The sequence below is a fragment of the Camellia sinensis genome, chromosome 14 (genome assembly GCF_055761805.1).
Source record: "Camellia sinensis isolate YWXY chromosome 14, ASM5576180v1, whole genome shotgun sequence".
Lineage (NCBI taxonomy): Eukaryota > Viridiplantae > Streptophyta > Magnoliopsida > Ericales > Theaceae > Camellia > Camellia sinensis.
In genome coordinates this window covers 13,641,897-13,662,057 of record NC_138974.1, presented here as the reverse complement: position 1 = coordinate 13,662,057, position 20,161 = coordinate 13,641,897, and the positions used below count along the sequence as shown (strand labels likewise).

At 36.7% G+C, this 20,161-nt stretch overlaps 1 protein-coding gene across 4 annotated transcripts in view; it reads right to left on the bottom strand.

Annotated features, from left to right (window-relative positions):
• The window catches only part of LOC114265677 (ubiquitin C-terminal hydrolase 13), a 74,923-nt gene that overhangs the window by 17,516 nt on the left and 37,246 nt on the right, over positions 1–20,161 (bottom strand). For 2 of the 4 annotated variants that reach the window (XM_082906560.1, XM_082906561.1), the window contains exons 10-19: positions 16,402–16,511; positions 14,532–14,606; positions 13,575–13,653; positions 13,339–13,485; positions 13,170–13,250; positions 12,951–13,070; positions 7,309–7,431; positions 664–741; positions 500–588; positions 303–411 (exon numbers count right to left, since the gene is read on the bottom strand). In XM_082906560.1, the coding sequence (XP_082762686.1) occupies positions 303–411; positions 500–588; positions 664–741; positions 7,309–7,431; positions 12,951–13,070; positions 13,170–13,250; positions 13,339–13,485; positions 13,575–13,653; positions 14,532–14,606; positions 16,402–16,511 (1,011 nt within the window). The remainder of the gene's footprint in view (positions 1–302; positions 412–499; positions 589–663; positions 742–7,308; positions 7,432–12,950; positions 13,071–13,169; positions 13,251–13,338; positions 13,486–13,574; positions 13,654–14,531; positions 14,607–16,401; positions 16,512–20,161) is intronic. The other 2 variants (XM_082906562.1, XM_082906563.1) reach the window with 1 other exon arrangement.

Sequence of the window (20,161 nt, the reverse complement as noted above, 5' to 3'; positions counted from 1 at the left end):
GTCACCACCAACATCTAAAATGGCTTAGAGTTCAAGAAAACGGGGTGATCAAATGGCTTAGAATGCAAACCTTTTAATCCTACACAATTCAAATTGGAATATAAGGACAGCACATCAAACACACACACACACAGAGACCACAATAAAATTGGAATTTTATCCAGATTGACATGCATACCTCCCCACCCATTTGGACTTTAAGCAACACTCATGGTTAGTGTACCAGAATGGACAGAGTTCATAAAAGGACCCAGCTAAGATGTGGCACTCCAAAAGACATAATTGTGTAATGGAAAACAAACCTCATAAAGATCAACCTCTTCATCAGGAGCGTAGCCAGCCATTTCATTTAGTTTCAGTAGGATTTCTGTTGGCTTAGCCATAGCCTTCACAAACAGTCTTCCAACATAACTAGAATAGCAAAGAAAATAAATTGTAGGTCAAATCATTTGTAATTACTGAAAATTTGAAGAAAGTTATCAAATAAGTAGTTAACTACCGTAGCTCTTCTTTATCATAATCATAAAGCTTGAAAAAAAGCAAAACATCATCTTTTGTCTTGTTAGGAGGAGGAATAGGCTGTAAATCCTGAAAGACAAAGAATCAATAACACACAAAAGAAATTTAGAGCTATAAAAACAAAAATTGGTGCAAGAAAATTACCAGTCCAAGCTCCACTTCCAAGAACAACTTTAGTTCTGCATTGTGAACCTTATTGCACATCTCCCTCAACTGACCAACCTACAAAGCAATGCAAGGCACATTTAGTTTGAGAAGCACTTATTTATTTATTTATAGTTTGAATAGTCATCCGCATGAACCCGTAACATCTAGTCCCACTAGAATTAAATGACTAGGATCGGGCAATAGATTATCACAAAGGTATTGGGAATTGGAAACTAAAAACAGATACTGTATAATCAAAACATAATTAATGGATGTTGCGTTAACCAGAAAACAATACAGATCTAACACACAAGTAATGAATTTAGAACTATAAAAATCCTAGTCAAATTCATCTTAGCATAAACAGGTAACATGAGAAACAAACTCCAACACATCAAGGGAAAACCACTAAAGGTATTGATGATGATGATGATGATGATGATGAAGGCTTTACCATATGGCAGTATATGAGGAAGAAGTTCAATAAATGACTTACTCAGCAAGGAATAAAGTTTGCATTTGATAATATAGCATAAAAACATAATCAATTACAAACCGAACAACATGGATTCTGTGAATCTAACATCACAGAAGTTATAGCTGATATACTTACTGGGTCATGTTGGATAAGTGTTGAGCAGTCTTCCTACAGATTGTGCACCAAAATTTTGTGAGGCAGCAGTTTAGGACTTTATTACAACCAATTATGGTTAGCTTTTGAGGTTGAAAGGTGGCCAATTATGGGTAGGGTTTTATGACAATGCGTAAGAAAGACAAGGAAGAAATTTTGGAACTAATCTAGGTTTTGGGAACAGTACCTGAGTACAGCAACTCTGTACTTTTGTGTGCTATAGTAATATAATTCAATGATTGGTTTGGCTAGGTCCAGAGGAGTTTAAAAACTAAAACAAAGAGTAAGGAAATCTAGATTGGGCATTGAAAGAGGCTTAAAATTGCAGAGAATTGAAAGAAAAAACTCTGGATCACAAAAACCCATTAGAATTTCAAATCTTAATAAAATCCCCTAAAACATATTTACCTCAAATAATTACAAGAATCAAAATGGTACATATAAGCTTTAAGGATTTCCTACCCCGAATAGAACTAGGACTCTGAAATTGAGAACTAGACTTTAGAACTAACCTGTTGAATTCTAAAGTCCATCTAAACCAAATAATATTATTGAACATATAACTAATAAAGTTACCCCACTCTCTAACAGCTTAAGCTTTTTAGATGAGTTGGTTGTCATATCAACAATTCAACTTAGTCCTCATTTGGGAACAATTTAGTAACTTTTTGGCTATTAGGCTAAAATATGAACTAAAAAAAACTAGTATGTTTAGGATAACTTTTTGACTTTTTACGAAAAGATATGCAAAAAGTAGAGAGAAAAGAGAATCTTTGACTTTTTGGTATGGGTTGTTAGCTTTTTAGTTTTTTTAGTGACTTTTTAACTATTTGGCTAAACGGGACGCTTCCCAAACGAGGCCTTAGTATCAAAACAAGATCCAACCTTTCTTGTTCTTTTGTTTTTGTCATAATAATGTCAAAAAAGAAAAAAATAATATCCAGTATGATTGACTAGCATGTTTGCAGTGGCAGAACCAGGATTTTGCCTCCTCACATGAGAAAAAAAATAAAACCATAGAGTTACGTATTTCATACAAAAACAACAATAAATACACTTAACTCAAAAAACCAAAAAACATTTTCATCTATATACACGTAAATATCATAAAAATTTAAAGGGAAAATTGCAAAGGCAGGGAAAGAAAAACAAAAAATTGCAAAATCATAGAAGAATCAATTTAAATTACAACAAAAGTAGGAAGATAAAAAATAATGACAAACATGTGAGGTCTAAATTTTGGAAGACAAAAATATCCCCCTCTGCCATTTCTCTCTTTCTTACTAGCAAAAACTGTAACCACCCTCCCCCAACCCCCAATCCCAACCTCCAGCCATGGCCAGTGAATAAGGGTTGCGATGTTTAGGGTTTTACGATCACAATCTAGAGGGGGGATGAGGTTGCGAGGAGAGATGGGTGAAGGAGGTTACATGCGTCCGGGAGGGGACACGGATGCATTGCAAAGGGTGGTGGAGTGGCTGGGAGTGTGGGACCAAGGAAGGACTTGGGAGCGTTGTGGTGGTGTTGGTGATGGCAGGCAGTGCTGGTTGGATGAAGGGTGGGGGCAGAGCTAGGGAAGGGTGGAGGGTGGTGGCAGTGGCAACACTCAAGGTGGCGCTAGCGGTGGATGGTGTTTTGTTGTCATAAGAAATAGAGGGATGGAAGCGTGAGAAAGAGGTGATGAAAAAAGGGGGAAATTTGTCAAATAACCCGTGTTTTTGTGATTATTTTTGTTCTTCCCATTGCTTGTAATTTTGGCATTCTTTCTATTACAACACTAAAAAGAGTACAATGCACAAAGGGAAGCGAAATTCAAAAGATTCAAACATAGCATTAAAAAGAAAATTATAGGGAATTTGTTAAAAAAATAAAATAAAACAAAGGTTATGAAGATTTAGGAGGGACATGTATGAAATTTTAGAGGGAGGCAAATTCAAAGCCCGGGTTAAGGAGGAGGGTTGTGTGTTAGGTAGCCGACAGCCAACACGTAAAAAAGCCGCTCGGATCCCTTATGAAAATGAATCCTACTTTGAATCGTTTAAATGTTAGGTCGTTCCCCTCAAGTGACGCGTTGCGCTTGCCTCCGGGTGTTTCGAAAAGTGAGCAAGGGGCGCCGCATCGACGCCTGGGTGCGGTGAAAAATGGGCAAAGGTTTCCGCGTTTTTCTGGACGAGCGCGGGTAAAGAAGCTAGTCCAAGACTATAGGTTTAGGATAGCCACTTGGAACATAGGAACCTTAACTGGTAGGACGATGGAATTGGTAGATGTTATGATTAAGAGGAGAGTTAGTATAGCTTGCATATAAGAAACTAAGTGGACGGGAGAGAAAGCTAGGGAAATTGAGGATACTGGTTTTAAACTTTATTATAGTGGTAAGGATAGACGCAGGAATAGGGTAGGAATCATAATTGCCAAGGGTCTTGTGGAAAGTGTGGTGGCGGTCATTAGGAAAGGAGATAGGATTATGCTAGTTAAATTAGTTATTGGAGGGAATATAGTGAACATTATTAGCGCTTACGCCCCTCAAGTAGGGTTAGATGATCAGATTAAGAGGGATTTTTGGGAGCAAATGGATGAGATTTTACATGAGATACCCGTAGGAGAGAACCTGGTTATAGGTGGAGATTTTAATGGCCATGTGGGCATAGATAAAGTAGGTTATGAAAGGGTGCATGGTGGATACGGTTTTGGTGACAGAAATGAGGCTAGAGAGAGAATCTTAGATTTTGCGTTGGCTTCTGACCTGGTGGTAACCAATACTATGTATAAGAAGAGGGAGGAGCATTTGATAACCTTTAAGAGTGGATTAGTTAAGAGCCAAATAGATTATTTCTTAGTGAGAAAAGTAGACTGCCTAAAATGCAATGATTGTAAGGTGATTCCTGGAAAGAGTCTGGTCTCTCAACATAGGATTTTGATACTAGATTTATGTTTTAGAGGGCAATACCAAGCTAGGAAGGATGGTGGGCGTCGTAGGACGAGATGGTGGGCCTTAAAAGGGGATAAACTAGAAATATTTAAGAATCGAATGGAAAAGGAAGGTACTTGGGACTTAGAAGGTGATGCTAACACTATGTGAAATTCGATGGCCAATTGTATGAGGAGAATCTCAAGGGAAGTGCTTGGAGAGTCGAAAGGAACGGGACCCAGCTCTAGGGAAACTTGGTGGTGGAGGGAAGAGGTCCAAGCAGTAGTTAAGGCAAAAAAAGAGTGCTTTAAAAAGTGGCAGAAGGATAGAACTGAGGAAAACTTTAAGAGCTATAGATTGGCTAATAAGGAGGTCAAGAAAGTAGTGAGAGAGATTAAGTTGAAAGTTTATGATGACCTATACACTAGACTAGATAGTAAGGAGGGAGAGAAGAGGGTATACAAACTTGCTAAGATACGGGAGAGGAAAACAAGAGATTTTAATCAAGTAAAGTGCATCAAGAGTGAGGATTCTAAGGTATTGGTGAAGGATGATGAGATTAAGGAAAGATGGAAGAATTATTTTGAGAAACTGTTAAATGAGGAACATGGAAGTACGACAATAGGGGAAGAAATAATCAGTAATACGATAAACCAAGACTATAGGTTCTATCGCAGGATTAGGAATTTTGAAGTGGAGATTGCACTTAAGAAGATGAAATCAAATAAGGCTTTAGGACCTGATGATATCCCTATTGAAGCTTGGAAGTGTTTGGGTAAAAAGGGAGTTGCTTGGTTGACTAGGTTGTTTAGCAAAATTTTGTTGACTAGGAACATGCCAGATGAGTGGAGGAAGAGTATTTTAGTGCCAATCTATAAGAATAAAGGTGATGTCCAGAATTGTAACAACTATAGAGGAATTAAGCTAATGTGTCATATAATGAAAGTGTGGGAGAGGGTGATGGAACGTCGATTGCGAGACATAACAGAGGTGTCAGAGAATCAATTTGGGTTTATGCCTGGTAGGTCAACAATGGAAGCGATCTATCTTTTGAGGAGAGTAATAGAAAAGTATAAAGAAAAGAAAAGAGACATTCATATGGTGTTTATCGACCTTGAGAAAGCATATGACAAAGTGCCCCGAGATATAATATGGTGGGTGTTAGAGAAGAAAGGGGTGACAAAAGGCTACATTGACGTGATTAGGGACATGTATGAAGGGGTGGTGACCACTATTAGATCGCCAGCTGGAGAAACAAATGAATTTCCTATCACTGTAGGGTTACACCAAGGATCTACCTTAAGTCCTTATCTTTTTGCTTTAGTTATGGACGAGTTGACGATAAATATTCAGGATGACGTGCCATGGTGTATGCTTTTTGCAGACGATATTGTATTAGTGGATGAGACTAGAGAAGGAGTTAACACAAAGTTGGAGATCTGGAGAAAAGATCTTGAATCTAAAGGATTTCGGGTAAGCAGAACTAAGACAGAGTACATGGAGTGTAAATTTAGTAACAGTAACAATGAAAGCAGAGAAGAAGTGAAGATTGAGAACCAAGAACTGCCTAAGAGTGAACATTTTCGTTATTTAGGGTCGATTATCACAACAGCGGGAGAGATTGATGCAGATGTGGCCCATAGGATTAAGGCGGGATGGTGTAAGTGGAGAAGCGCGTCTGGGGTATTGTGCGATAAACGAATACCCACTAGACTAAAAGGTAAGTTTTATAGAACGGCTATTAGACCAGCTATGTTGTATGGGACGGAGTGTTGGGCAACTAAGAAACAACATGTAGATAAGATGAGTGTGGCTGAGATGAGGATGCTAAGGTGGATGTGTGGTAAGACTAGACAGGACAGGATTAGGAATGAGTGTATTCGGGAATGGGTAGGAGTAGCACCGATAGAAGATAAGTTGAGAGAGAATCGTTTGAGATGGTTTGGTCATATTCAACGGAGACCAACAGAGGCAGTAGTGAAGAGATGCGATGCTGTAACGGTAGATGGAAGTGTTAGGGGACGGGGTAGGCCTAGATTAACATTGACTAGCGTTATAAATAGAGATATGAATCTACTTAATTTGACTAATGAAATGGCCTTTGATAGGGTCGCGTGGAGAAGAAGGATTCATGTAGCCGACCCCATTTGATGGGACTTAAGGCTTCGTTTGGTTTGGTTTGGTTTGGTTTAATAAATAGAAGTTAAGGTTTAAAAATTTTGAGAGGGGGCACATACCCCCTAAGTCATCACATGGCTTCTCCACTGAGTGTAATGAGTACAAAACCTAGAGGCTAGAGCCATAGATCCAAAATATTTTAGTACAACATCTTTAGATGATTCAGATTTTACTAGTCAAAGTTCTTACAACTCAAAACTTGTAAAATGGACTTCCTTGATTAAAAATGTGTCTGACATGTGTAGGTGGACATTCACCCAACAAGCATCCCTAACAATTCAAGTTTTCCATATAAATAAAGCATAAAACTCCCTTACTATGCCTGAAATGCTTTTCATAACCTTAAACATCATTTTATTCTGTAAAAAAATATTAACATTTGTCAAATCACCGTGTCCTTGGATATGGGAATTAGATGAATGCAACAATTGGATACCAATCCACACAAAATTCCTATTCATCTCCTGTACCCAAATCCATGTAACATAGTTTAGCAAAAGAGTCAAATCTCTCACACTTTTAAGCAGATTTTTAGTATCAATTGGCAGCAGGTTATGAATTATCAAACATAATACTTTAATAGAAATTCAACATAAAACTTCCAAATTTAAGGGTATAATTCAGTTACAATAAAAACATGTCTATTAAATCTTTAAATACAACTAGATAACAGATCTTGAGAAATTTTCCAAGAATTATGCTCATTGAGGTTTGTGTGATACAATTCGACCTCTAACTGTTATGTTTTAAAGTTAGAGAATCTGGGTATGATGCCAAAAATATCTCCTTCAATTTTGGTTTTCTCCACTTTCAATAACCTGCAACCAAACCTAGTAACTAGCCCGTATCATATAAGATCCACACCATTTGACTTATAACATGTTATCTAGCATGTGAAAGATATGAAAAAGTAGAAGATGATTACAGTTTGTGTTTCCTCTAGACGTGTCAAAGGTCGGTTAGGTCGGTATGTATGGTTTTGGCGCTTTGCCCACAGCCAAAAACGCTGAAATTGCACAGGTATACCAAACTCTTTAGCAACCTCCTCCTGCATGCAGCTTCATAATTAGCCACAATCAAAACACACAAAAATTATGCAAATAATTTGATAACATGACAATTGAGTAATAACATAACATAGGTATCTTGTCAAGCACAGAGTTAAGGGTTGAAAAAATGCTATGTCACAAAGGCAAAATTTCCACTGTAACAAAGCATTTGATATTAATGCCACAAGAACATCTTCAAATAATTATGGTACATAAACAGACTAAAATAAACCAATGATGTAAGGAATGGAGTGTAATCATTAAATGCCATTGACCAATCTGGATCTTGCCAATGGATGTTACCAGGATGGGTGGATTGGATACCAAAATAATTTCATTATTTCTTTTAGCAAGAGGAAACTTTCAAATTCCAAGTTGCCTTCTCACACTTCAAGTCTTCAGCTTGCCATGACACCAAGAAACTGCGCCTAGATAGTGTACACTTGTCATTCAAATCAAATCCTAAACAAACTCCACATTCCTCTACGCTACAACATATCTTCCCAAGAATTCTTATACAAGTTAAAATCATAACCAAATGTCATTAGCATATTCAACAACTTCACAGCTTGTCTATCAAATGTCATTAACAAAACAAATGTCACTAACAAAACAAACAGACCTCCTTTAATAAGACATCTCCTATGCAACACCAAGGCAACAATAATGTCCTTAACATTTTTCTATTGATTCATAATATTTCACATGTTCCATGAGAAGGGAAAAAAATTTGAAACACAAAAAAGAGCAAGCGCACAGAGTAATATGCTCATCATTCTTGAACTTTGCGATTACAATGCATTGCCAATTACTCTACACAATGTTGAAAAATCTCTGTCAAACAAACTCAATGCACTTAGTGTTATCAAAGGTGTGCCTAGGTACACACATAGCCCCAAGGCGCACTTGAGGTGCCTCAGCACTTCAGAGGCAAGGTGACTTTAATGTTGCAGTCAAGGAGCTCAAGGCAGGTGAGACGCAAGACACACTTCTTCTTCAATTGTGCCTAATTTGTTAAAGACATGATATCAACCCCTTGATCTAATAAAGCCCATTATAGTTTTTCATGTTGCTCACATCCTATCAAAACCCCCCTAATAAATAGATAGCCTATGTTACATAGACTCTTCCAAATAAATCAAATACTCGTGTCTGACACCCAACACTCAGATAAGGGTGTTGGGTATGTGTTCGATACTTTCCATTGGACATTTCTCATATATTTGTATTTAAGACTATCTTACATGTATCCTCTGTTGTGTAATTGCTATAAAACACCTTTTTGACGTTATATGTTACATATAGTACCATTTTATCTCACATAATAGATTAAATATAAAAAAATATGACTCTTTTTTGCCGAGTCCGACCTCTAAATACACACCCGCACCGAACACCCATACCCGAGTCCATGTAACATAGTAGATGGCCTCAATCCCAAACAACAAATCGAAGATAAATGCATAAACTTTTATATTTTGACTTACATACCATTATTTTTTGTTTTTTTAATTGTTAAATAATTTAATTTGCTTAATTGGTTTTTTATTTACCTAATTGTTTAAATATTTAATTTCTTAAATAAATACTTGGTTTTTTATTTACCTTCTTTGTTTAAATATTTAATACTTAATTGATTTATTTTATAATTGCTAAATCGCTTTTAATTGTTCAGTGTGAATTTACTCCATTTGACATCGTTGATGTGGTGCAAGTTATTAAGCACGATGTAATGTGTCGAATGATAATAATCTCATATTAAAATACAAAGTCTCATCAGTTAGTACATGGTAGATAAAACACAATAAATTTCTCATACAAAAAATAATAATGTTTTCATTCGGGCAATTCAGGCGGAGCAAAATTCGGTGGATGTAGCAGTATTGTACAAAAAATTATGCAATATCTATAAAATGCGCTTCGCTTTGATGAAGCCTGCACCTCGTCTCACACCTAGGCCCCTAGAGACCTTGGGACCGTAGTGCACGTCTGACCTTAAAAAACACTAGATGCACTTAACACCAACCAGAAGATCGCCTTTAAAATCAATTGATGAACCAATCTGATTAAGAACCTAATGATCATGGGATCCAGCTAAAAGTTTAAAATTAACATGAGAGAGAGAGAGAGAGAGAGAGAGAGAGAGAGAGAGAGAGAGGTCAAAATGCAATCAAAGAGCACTCAGGCGACACAACAAACTGTGGCATCCATGCACAGCTAGGTTTAGGAAAAACTATAAATGGGGTACCTCACTTGGTTCTATTTTATTTTTTTTTGGATAAATACCTCTCCCTTGATTCTATGACAAAAATAATTATTCTCTCAAAAGCCCTAGCCTCTCTTAAGCCCTAGAAAATGTAGGAAACTTATGCCCTTTTTATTTAGAGAAGACCTGATGTTTTCTTCATGAAAACTTATTTCCAAAACTGTATTGTGATGGTTTTTGCCCAAAAACCACACACGTTGCGAACACTAAAATCAATCTTGGTGCATTAGTTGGTCCTGCTCATTGACCAATTACTATAGGAGCTACGTAGCTTAGATCTAGAAAAGAGAAGACCAACAAGAGTTTGAAAGTCACTTGTGAATGGAGATCGAACTCGCAAGTTCAAGGCATATGGTCATAGAGTCTAGTGCAAGCTGGGTTAGGCTTGTAAGTCATTAACCTAGTCTCGAAAATTCTCTCTTGTTCAAGCAGATTCTCACCAGCAAGTTGCCTCATGGTTTTTCCCATGGGAATGTTGTGTCGAAAGTTTTCCATGTACGTAATGCGTTCTTATTATTGACTTATTTACTGCAATATTGTGTCATTTCCCTTGATTGCAAGATTGACATAAATTGGAATTAACAATGTGATTAACTTGATTAATCCACTATGGAGCACTCCAAATTTTCAACTCTCTTCCGGATCTATAATACTGACCCCTACTCCTCCAAAGCCCCTTACTTGGAGCAACTATTCTTTGCTACAAGTATCACAAACAACGACTACACAGCTATTTCCAAAACAATCCCAAGAATTTGCTAAAAGCTTTTATTATCTTCATCATCTTCACCCAATCTGAGACATCCCTAGCCTCCTCCAAACTTCCAGCTTTAGAACTAGATCTATCTGTGGCCCAAGATAGTCGCTGGTGTGCACATAACTGGATGCAATAGATCCCTTCCTCACCCTCAACCCCATACAGCATCTCTATACCCTGTTCCATAGCCCCACTACTACTCAGTTAAAACCCAACCCCCATTGACATATACAAATAAATAAATAAAATCCCCAACAGCAAGGCCCCCTAGCCCTTCGTCTCCCTCAACATCAGAGAAAGCTAGAACTCCCCATTGATTGGAAAGAGCAATGGCTTCTCCCTCCTCCTCCTCCTCCTCCCTTGGAATGATCGTCAAAGAGTCTCATTGATGTAGCACCAAGGAGGGAAGAAGAACAAAGGACGAAACAAATGGGGAACCAATCCCAAATCAATATCGCAATAATCAATACTCAAAATCACATTCCTGTCCGATAAAACCATAACCCAAAAATCATGTATGTAGGCAAAAGTACTATCTACTTAGGAAACCAAACGAAATAAGAAACCAGCCATTAAAGAAACAAATCTTATTTAAAACATAATTCCTAATTATAATAAAATTCCTATATTCTTAATTTATTGTCATCCAATGGCTTTTCATTCCCCATCACTCAACTTCTTCCCCAACACATAGAGCAGCCACTTGCACTTGCATCATCTTTTCCACGAGAGTTGACACTCCTCTCAAACATTCCTGACCCAAAGCAGACACCAAATCCTCAGAGAACACCAACACCTTCCTCTCTATGGGCATGAGCCAGAGCACATGAGAACTTGACATCAAACAAACTTAAGTCCTCCCCTTGCAGCAGAGATAATCACCTCAACCAAATTTCTTGATAAACAACCTTTTACCTATACACAGAGACTAAAAACACCTTCACCCTTTTTCCCTTTGCCACCGTCAACTACTTTTCTAACTGATTGTTGTTTTTGCTCCCCACCCCACTTCACAGTCATCATTCTTCAGACCGTTGCCCCATGAAACTCCCTCTCAAAACAGAAACTAGGCTCTCAAAAGAAAAAATGGAAATGGTAGCTGTATCAGAAATAGAGATGTCCTTAGAAGGTGTTGGTTCCATGACTTCTCTCTCTTTATGATGTTCATTGAATCCCTCAAGTATATCATTGCATTTGATCTCTATTAGTCAACTTTGTGACATTGCTTGACAGTTGTCAAATCGAGATACAAATTGTACATCATATTTTTTAAATAGTGTATCGTATTTTGTCACATCATTAAAAAAAATTAACTTCTTTAAAAATAGGTAGAAAAATAAATATATTTCAACAAAACATAAACAATTTATGAAAACAAATCATTAAATAACATATAATCATATTGTGAGAGGAGGCATACTTCCTGGAAGTGGCAGTACTTGTCTAAGGGAGAAAAATAACTTTGATCAAGAGCAGTTTAACGGAAGTTGCGTGTGTAAAGAGTTTGGGGAATCAGTGAACCATCTCCTCCATTGCTCGGTGGCTAGCAAGATATGGATTTTGTTGTTCTCTTGGATTTTGTTGTTTTCAATTATTTAAGTATCTTGAGTTATGATTGAGTCACTTAAGGATCTTTTCGTCTCTTGGGGTGAAGGTTGTCCAAGAAGCCGTTGAGAAAGGCATGGAATACAGCAACTTCATGTGTTATATGAACAGTGTGGAGAGAGCACAAGAAGAGATCATTTGATGAGTTGAGATCTCCATTAGTAGTTTAAAAGGATTTGTACTCTACTCTTTGTTTTTGTGACTCAGACAGGAGTGCCCCATTTTTATTGATTTTGTCGGTTCAGTTTATTGGTGATCTATTGTTGTTTATATAGGGCCCCCTTTAGAGCAGTTTTGATTAATAAATTTACTTATCAAAAAAAAAAATCTCTTTGTTATTAAAAACCCCAACCTCATGACATCATGATGCATAATTACAACCAAGGACACTTGGTCACCCCAACAAAACTCATATTGGCGGGATACATGAACCACAAAGGAAATTTTGGCCTTGTCTCCTCCAAGCCTTTCAGATATGGAGGAAGTTTCACTGAAATGCCTGAAGGAATCTACAGAAATAAGAATACATAAATCCAGGACATCCTCATAATGTCACCTAGAGATAGAAGAAATTAGTGGAGGCCCTTGACATTAGAAAATTCACATTTCTTGATCAACAAAATGTAGAGTTTTGTGTATTCCTAGATCTGCAAACTCAAAAGGCTACTATCCAACTAAGCAAACAATTTTGAGATACTTAAGAACAGTATCTTACTAGTTCTTGTGTAGTTCGGTTTCTCTGTTTTTCTCAGTTTCTGCTTTTCCTAGTATCCTCTTCTTCTGTACAACTCTCTGATCTCTCACACACGAATTTGGTCCTATTTTTCTATTTCCAGTAGTAATGTACTATACTCTTCACAAATAGAGAAAGGCATATACTGAATCAGTACCTTGAAAATGTTAAAAGGCATCTGCTTCTGAATACGAAAGCTCCTAACTTTGTCATGGTCAACAAGATCAAAATATATATCCCTTCCAATCTGCTCTACAATGTCTTCATCACGTGCAACCTAAATGCATCACATAACTCTTCAGTAAAGAATGGTCAGTTGGGATTACCAGTTATGCTAAACAGTATCCTGTTCAGAAGCAAGATTGATGGCAGTAACCTTTATTATAGTATACAGGTGAGCCTCAGCTTTTTCTTTTTTCTTGATCTCTTTTTCTTCTTGCTCCCTCTTCAACCTTTCCTGGGATATGCCATTAATGTAACTACGAAACATTCTAAAATGGAGGATAGATAAATTAAATTGATGACATACAATACCAGAATCTCACCCTAAGATGTTCAGCAATGTCCTTCTCATCCACATTACAAATTATTTTCTCCTTGTCACTTTCGCGTATATACACCAACATGTATGCATTTGAGTACTTCGTGAATTTAAAGGGAGCATTATTTAATCCAGGTTTTGTCTGAGGTAACTGTCACATTGTAAGCAAGTAAAAGAGGTTAAGAAAATGTGGCACAAGAATAATCACAAAATTGCCAGCGATCATAGTGAAAGCATAACCTCTTCTTCACCACCATACTGCTCCTCTAAAGCCCTCTTGATATCTTCTTTTGTCACCCGTTCATCATCAAATTTATACCTGAAAGTATATCACATTTTATGGCACAACAAACAAACTGTGGAAGATGTGATTCATCACCACAAAAAAGTGGTGTAAGGTGCTAACTTTTGCACTTTAGTCTCTCCATGTGAACATCAAATTTAAAAAATCTCTAGAATAAACAAATTGCAATCTTCTGCTTGGGTATTATATTGCTATGATGCAAAGAAGAAAAAAGGGACTGACAAGGTTCCTGAAAGGATTGAGAATTTTTCATATACTGGATAACTACAAATGGAGGGTGCAAAAACATTAAAAGCACAACGCAACCCACCAATTATGTGGTATAAATCCTCCTCTAGCCATGTATCTTTACAAGCATATTGCTAAGGAGTGTGATCCCAGAACAAGTCAATAGGAATGTGATCCCAGAACAAGTCAATAATCCAACCTGAAGTGTGGACTCTGGTGCACCACAGCTGCTCAGATTGCACAAGGACAATGAATATTATGACCACCAATGGATGGAACTTATAGTTCATGCACTATGTTATACAAAGATCCAAGTCTAGCAAACGCTAAGAACTCCATGACCAATTTTCATACTACTTTTTAAACCATGAATTTAGCAGCTAAGCATTATCAAATTATAAAGATGATGGATAGCTTTTTTACAAGCATATAGAAGACAGATAATTCTATTTAGAAAGTTCTTTGTTGTTTACAGATCTTCTTCATACAAAAAAGAATATTCTGTATATAGTTATATAGAAAAGTTGCCCATGACGTATTTTAAACAAGCATGTTATTGTAACATGCAGCATGTGTCAATGTAAGGAACTAAATAGCACAGCAAGACTGATAGTTATTATGTGTGTATGTGCAACTGGATGTGCAACTGAACATTGAATGCTTACCACTGATCAGAAAGAGTTGGCCTTATAAAGGCATAATAATGTCCACCATGCACCCCACCACTGTGGACTAAAACACTGCAAACAAACTCAAATTTGTAAGAACAAAACAAAATTCAGCATATCATATACAAACAGTAAAAAAATAACACAAAAATAAATAAATAAGGATCTACATACATCACAAGATGCATCAGACATCAGTAAGCCACACGTTAGCCTTTTCCTCTTTTGAACAAACAACATTATTTGCATGAGACCAAAACCATGTACATGCAAAAGTGTATATACAAACTAAAAAGAGCCAAATATATATATATATATATATACAAATATTATCTGGAGAAAAGAAAATTTCTGCACTGAAAAGAAAAGCACCGCCCAAAACTCTACACATTATCTGGAGAAAAGGAAAGCTCTCCTCAACTAAAGATAAATAAAAAGTTACAAATATTCATGTCAATTTATGCACTGAGGTATTCAAATTGGTTAAGTATTATTGGAAATCAATCAAGCACAATATTTCACATTATGTAGTTAGAACTAGTATGGTTGTTATGTTTAGCGCCATAAGAGTTAGTTAGAGTTAGTTGGGTCTTCTATCCTATAAATAGGTGGCTAGGCTCCTGGGATTAATGATATTTTGATATTGAATATTTCAGAGCTTGAGAGCTCTGGTATCCCAATTTGGGACTCTCTCTCTCTCTCTAATGAAATCTCTTTCTTGATTTGGCTCCATCACCACATCTTTTCATATTTTTCCTGCCCATCTGCTATTTGGAAGAAATTACAATCCCCTCCAATTAAAAGCGATTCAATGAATTATTAATCATTAATCACAACCTGAAAAAGCTAAATTGAATTGTGGCAGTGTATGGATACACAAAATGATTCCTTTGTCCATCACAGAAATAATTAATCATCAAAAATCCTATGGCAAATTTACCCCCAAGTGGTTTGGCTACTGTGGTTTTCATTTGGAAATAAGGACATAGCCCGTTGTGGTTTGTGAATCAAAGTGCACCGTCAGTTTTTCCACCCAAGTTAACATCATGTGAGGGATGTGTGCCTATCAGGAGAGTAAACTATTTTTTAAGACAAAAATACCCCATATACATCTTTAAAATTTCAGAAGAATGCCATTTTCTTCCCCTCTCTACCATCGTGGTGGTGGGAACGGAATAGAGTGACAATTGGTGATGGTTATTTTGTTGGTTTTTATGTAAATATATATTTAATTCCGAAGGGATGAAGAGAAGAAGAAGATGATATATGTGTGTGTATTAGGGTTTAGTTCATAAGATGAGAAAGGAAGAATATAAAGGCATTTTGGTCATTTTACAGGTGTTGTCAATTGATTTTAGTGGTGCACTTTGATCCACAAAGTACAGGGGGCTGTGTGCTTATTTCAAAATGACAAGGAGATCATTTGCACATGGGGCAAGCCATAAGGGGTTAAAGTGAAATTTGCCCAAATTCCTAATGAGGATACACAAGGAAAACTCATAGCTTCAATTCAGATGATAAACCAATACTAGAAATATTCCGAGATTAAACAATTTTAATAAGACAATGCCTTATGGTGGCAATAACAAAGTCTGTACCACCACATAAGTGATGTGAATCTGAAGACACAAAGAATTCCTAAATAGGCCATGTATTCACATTTATTATGGTTCAACCATGCAGAAAGGTAAACATCCACAGCTTATCAATCGGCAGAGAGTAACGAAGACATTAACTATTACTTACCATAAGGAATAGAAACAATTACTCCAAACCACGGGAAGAAGAGGAAGAGAGAGCACCATAAAATTAAGCTAGGCAATTCACTGACTATAAACTAGATGGCATAAACTAAGATTTCAAGTACCTGTGAAGTGTGTAGAGGTTTCGAATGCTCCTATTGGCTTCGGGTGACAAGTATTTTCCATTCTCTCGATCAAGATCAAGTTGCGAAGGGAACTCATAATGGTCATTAATCTGTAGCGCAAGAGTAAATGGAAGAATTATATAAAAGAATAACATAATCCATCAAAGAAAGTTCCATTATCCAGAATAATATTTTCAGCCATCATCAAAGAAAGTTCCATTATCCAGAATAATATTTTCAGCCATCATTTAAAGGCACACACGAGATGATTCCCAAGTACTCAATAGTTAAATAATTCATTAAATTGATTTCTATAATTGAAGTTATTATTCAAATCGGGAAACATGAGTGTCATATAAATCAATAGACATCTGTTTGATAACTCAGCCTTCACCAGGTCATATATAGTTGATGGCTACAAATGTAAAACTGAAAGGAAAACATAATAAAAAGAAGACAAATAGGGAACCATTAATGTGTCAACAACATTAACACATGGATTCCAACAAAAAAGATATAACACCAGTAGTGTCAAGCAAAGCAAGTGCATTCTGCACATAACAGATCACGAGGCTTGCAGAAGTAAAGCAATTACAACAGCTTTTAAAAGGTTATCTTGCCCAGAATAAGGATGAATTTGTACAAAACAAAAATAACATTTATCATAGAGAAAAATTCATTACTTTACCTCCTTATGGTAATTGAAAAGTTCAGCCCACACTTCTCCTTAAAACCCAGGTATTAAGGAGAGGGAAACTGAAGCCTCAAAACCAACACAGATGGGGCAACTCTAGGCGATGTAGGACACATTCCAACACACACTCCTGGACCACAACATACAGTAGCTGGATAAACGACACACCAGTCACAGGCCCAACCAAGCTTTGATACCAAATTGAAAAGCCCAGCCCACACTTCTCCTTAAAACTCAGGAATTAAGAAGAGGGAAACTGGAACGTTATAACAAGCACAGATGGGTCAACTCCAGGCGATGTGGAACACATTCCAACAATGGTTTGAGCTCTAAACACATAGCCAGACAGGCGGTGGAGCATTCATTAGCAGGGGTTGTGTTAGCCTACAGGGAGGATGAAGCGTTCTATGCTTACCGGACTGTGAGATGGAAGTAGAAAGGGCAGACAAAGCCAATAAAGACAAACGAGTTTAGGATGAAAGCAAATGATTGTGATCCCATGGGGAATCATGGGCCGTGACTATGACCACTTAGTTTTCTATACTATCGGACTCTGAGACAGTACAAAGACGACGTGGTTATGGGATACAAATAGCTCTGATATGCCCTAAGGAATTCTCACATTCATGGATTCCTATTTCTATCATGGTTAAAATATAGGCAGGAAGACTCCTTTTGGCTTTGGATTAAACTGCAACAGTCACTTTTTCTGTCCAAACTAATGGAAGGTGTAATACACTTGCCATTTTTGAAAGTGGGCATAAATTTTTCTTGAAATTAAAGTAAAATAAAAAATGTAAAAAGTCATTTCTACACTTCATCTTCATCGTCCCTTCATTTCATCATCTACCATCAAACCCTAAACCACCCCGCCACCTCACCTTGCCTCCATGACCACCGTTATTGCCCCTCTCCCTTTTTCGACCCCCACAGTTGCCCTCTCTCACCTTCCCAATTGTCACCAACATCCCGTCTCTAGTCCCCACCCACAATCGTTTCTCATGTTCCCCGTCTTTTTTGCAGACACTGGAAAAGTGTGTATCCCTATTTTTAGAAACTGTTGGGGTGAAGCTTTTTGAAGAGCACACCTTCGATTGAACTAACTGTACCCACAACGGATTTTATTGTAAAAGATTACATGGTGATTACTACGAGGATAAAAGACAAATTGTATTGTACAATCTGTTGTTAACATGAGAGATCTTCACGAGGCTCATATCTGATTCTCTTCCAGATCTAAACTCACAAATCTCCAACCCATATTTTCAATTAGACCACCAAATTAAAGAATTAAATATCATTTTTCATATATAAGTAGTTGCATATAAATGTATAGACATATGTCTAAGTATACATGCCAAATTTGAAACTAAATTTAAAAGTTAAATAAATATGATTCTTTGTTTTTTTAGGGATAATAAATATGATTTTTAATTAAGTTAAAAAATTAATAAATTTTTGCAACAAAAAAAAAAAATTCTAAATAAGTTAAAAGGTAGTAAAATCAGACTCTTTTTTTTTTTTTTGGTTATAAAAAAATCAATATTTAAATTAAGTTTTTTTATTTTTTATTTTTTGCAAGAATAATTTGTGGGAGAAGACTAAATGTCTTTTTACTATAAAACTTAACGGAGCTAGTATTGCAATTTAGTCTAAAATCATAAAGAGGTCTCCACTTATATTTGAATCATAAGGGGGTAAAGTGCTCTCGCCCGTAACCAAAAAGGGGATGAAGTGACTTTTTCATTTTATTACAAGTTAAACTACACTAGAATAGCATAAATAAGAGCATGATCAAACATATGGGAATAATTTTGTCAGCTTCATGTGAGAATAGAATATCGTAAGGCATGAAGTTTTTCTTACAACCCAAAACACACCAAAAGTGGTGCAACCTCTTTACACCAGGTGTATACAATCCATCTATAAGGCTTCACCAGGGGACTGTTCTCCCAAAAAGTCTAAAAGTGCAAAAGAAGATTTACAAAAATTTCCTTCGAGTCAAATGAAAAACATGGATTAAAGTGGACTTTAATCTATGTACAGACAAACTTCTCAAAAGTCCACCTATTTCATTCCCTACACCCTCCACATTAGGCACATAAGTGCCACCTTCAAAGCTTTCAGGACTCTCCTGGATGAACACCCACCTGCCCAAGGTTGACTAAGCATTTAGAGAAAGGGCAGCATTATCCAATTAACACCAAAAATGAAGAGAAGCAAACTGCATAGCACTCTCATCACCTCACAGTGGAGAAGTGGTCCACTGATTCCGTCCCTTTGTGGCACATGCAGCACAAAATAAGAAGCAAGAAACCTCTCCTCACCAGGTTGTACTAGCGAGGATAGAATCAAGAGCTGCTGTCCAAACCCAAAAAAACAAGACACCTTCGATGGCACCCCTGACTTGCAAATACTTCCCCAATAAAAAAATGTTACTTGATCCACCAACAAGACTAGAATGGAAAGAATTACCTAAAAACCTCCCATTTCCACCATTCCATCTCATCGCATTCTCCCCATTCCAATCAATCTCAAACACTATATAGAAGCTATAAAAATTCATTAACAGCCTCTAACTCCCAATCCTAGATAGGCCAAATGAAGTGCAGTTCGTGCAGTTCCCAAACCACCCTTGCTTCAAAAATCCTCAAATAGTTTGATACCTACGCTTCCTTGTCAGCTACTATATGATATCACTCCAGAAATGTCCTCATTAAAGAGGTATCCATAGACCATGGGTGTGTTTGGTTTGGTTTTGGGAGATAAATTTTCAAAAAAAAAATTTAGGGAAAGAGTTTAAAATTTTTTTTGGTTTGTGTGATTGTATATTTTGGAAATAGTTTTGGAGTGTGAGAGTTTGGGATGATTTGATATTTTGTTATAGTCGAGTAGATATGTGTGAGAGAAAAAATGATTGAGAAAAAGAGAGAGAAAAAGTGATCGATTGATGTGTAGGAGATAGAAAGTAATTTTGGAAATTTTTTTTCAAAATTACTAAACCAAACAAAATTTTAGAAAATTTTCTCCATAATTTGTTTCTCAAAAACAAACCAAACAAGGCCC